The 2,021-nt window shown below is 30.3% G+C and overlaps 1 protein-coding gene across 1 annotated transcript in view; it reads left to right on the top strand.

Annotated features, from left to right (window-relative positions):
* LOC117118499 (hemicentin-1-like) overlaps positions 1-2,021 on the top strand; it is a 38,091-nt gene that overhangs the window by 13,524 nt on the left and 22,546 nt on the right. The window contains exon 2 of the mRNA XM_033263099.1: positions 1,638-1,689. Within this exon, the coding sequence (XP_033118990.1) occupies positions 1,660-1,689 (30 nt within the window). The 5' untranslated portion in view covers positions 1,638-1,659. The remainder of the gene's footprint in view (positions 1-1,637; positions 1,690-2,021) is intronic.

Below are 2,021 nucleotides of genomic sequence, written 5' to 3'. Positions count from 1 at the left end.
TCGTAACATCTACTGGATTTCGTCTGTCGAAACCATTTTTATTTTTTTTAAATGTATCTTTTCAGCAAATATTTAGGACTATTTATAGTAGAACTGAAACCAATGGATGTTAACTTACTGTTATGTGAGCTTTCGTCGATGTTATCAACATGACTTTGTCAGTCTATGTGAGCGCCTATCAGTTATTTTGGCATTGTGTAAACAACGCCCTCTGTTGCCAGCTCTATTCCTGTAATTATTGGTTCCGGATTCCTCCGGCCTTTCAGGTTTCAAGAGTTGGTTGAAGATGTGAAAGCTTGTATGCCTAATCGTCTCTGTTCATCGTCCGTTTTTTGTTTTCTAATTCAGATGCCCTTCATGATGTCCTTTTTTCCAATGCTTGTTTCATTTAGATTAGGCCAAAAAAAATTGTTTCTTTGCACTACTCCACCTGCCCCTAACTCACTTTTTTTTCTTAGCTTTTTTCTTTAGAAATTAAAAAAAAAAATGAGTAAATTTATCTTTACTTTTTGCCAGATGCCCTACAAATTAGTCTAAACTTTTTCCACCCGCCACTATTTATCTTTTTTTTTTTTAAATAGAAGGGCAAACAGACAATTTATTTTATTTAGCCTTATGTTTGTGTCATGTTCCATTTTTTAAGGGTCTACCCGTTTCCCCAATATAAACATGGTCACAGTTTCGAAGTTTCGACAACCAATTTTTTATAGGGGTCCACATGTGTTTTCTTTTGCGAGCTCGTCTTTTGGGTGGGTGTACTACAGCTGGCAACAGAGGGCGTTGTTTACACAATGCCAACACAACTGATGCTAGCTCACATAGCGTGACAAGTCATGTTACTAACATCAACGAAAGCTCACAATAAGTTAACATTCATTTTCTGTTTGGATTATTAACAATCAAAACAGTTATACAATATTAAGTAAACCAGCTTAAATTCGTTTTAAGTCCATTTTTTGCTTAAGTCAAATTTATCCATATTGCTTAGCTTAAAAATTGCTTATTAAAAAGTTGATTGTACTCTGGCGTCATCTAAGCCAATTTTTAACCCAGGATTTTGCTAAGATTGGGTAATAAGTCAGCTTAAGACATTTATTAGAGACATCTTAACTTTTTTTTACTTAAGACATTTGCTAAGCTGAGATTGATAAATCCCGGGCCAGATAAAACTATTTGAATATTTAGTTATAATAAATTATAACAGGTTATATTTATTAAAGACACATGCTCCTCTTTACCCACTTTAAAATTAAACTAAATTTATTTATGGTATTATAATAAGTTGACATGTAACTAAAATAACTTAGTGACCTTTTTGTAATTCTTAATACAAAAATTCTTGCAAAAAAAGAAATTTCATCCTTTACAAAAAGTTAATTTATATATATTTTTTCACAAAACAAGCAAATGATATAATTTTGTTTAGATTACTAAAAGTAAATAAACAATTTATTATCTTATTGATTGCATAAATTAAATTAAAATTAATTTTAAAAGAAATTTATTTTCCTAGGTTGTATTTACTGTTACAAATAAGTTCTTGTCCTAGTCTCTACATACGAATTTTATCTAGGAAAGGCAGTGGCTAACGACAGTATTTTCCATGTAGTGAGCATATTTTTTTTTTTTGCCTTCAGGGCCCAAGATCGGTTTGAAGAAATGAGGGTGTTATTATTGGCAGTAAATAACGTAAGTGGGCATATCTGATTTTAATTGTTTAACAAAAATTCTTTCTTGACAGTGCTCGACAAATCCAAACCTCGAGAAATCTTGGGTTGGCTTTTTGAAATGTATTTTTATATATAAAAGATTTTTAAAAATTGTACATATTTTCACATTCACAGTTTCTGCAACAAAATTAATGTATACAAAAGACTATTATGTTTTTTTTCATTAATATAACATAATATCCAAGGTACATTGAAAGTAATAAAAAGGAAAAACAAACATACAGTACCTGTCTCTTATACACATCTAGATGTGTATAAGAGACAGATATATATATGTATATATATATATAT

This window comes from Anneissia japonica, unplaced genomic scaffold (genome assembly GCF_011630105.1).
Source record: "Anneissia japonica isolate Jap-2015-1 unplaced genomic scaffold, ASM1163010v1 scaffold287869_len1821871_cov162, whole genome shotgun sequence".
Classification (NCBI taxonomy): Eukaryota; Metazoa; Echinodermata; class Crinoidea; order Comatulida; family Comatulidae; genus Anneissia; species Anneissia japonica.
The sequence above is the reverse complement of the archived record's forward strand: the minus strand, read 5'-3'. Positions and strand labels throughout refer to the sequence as shown.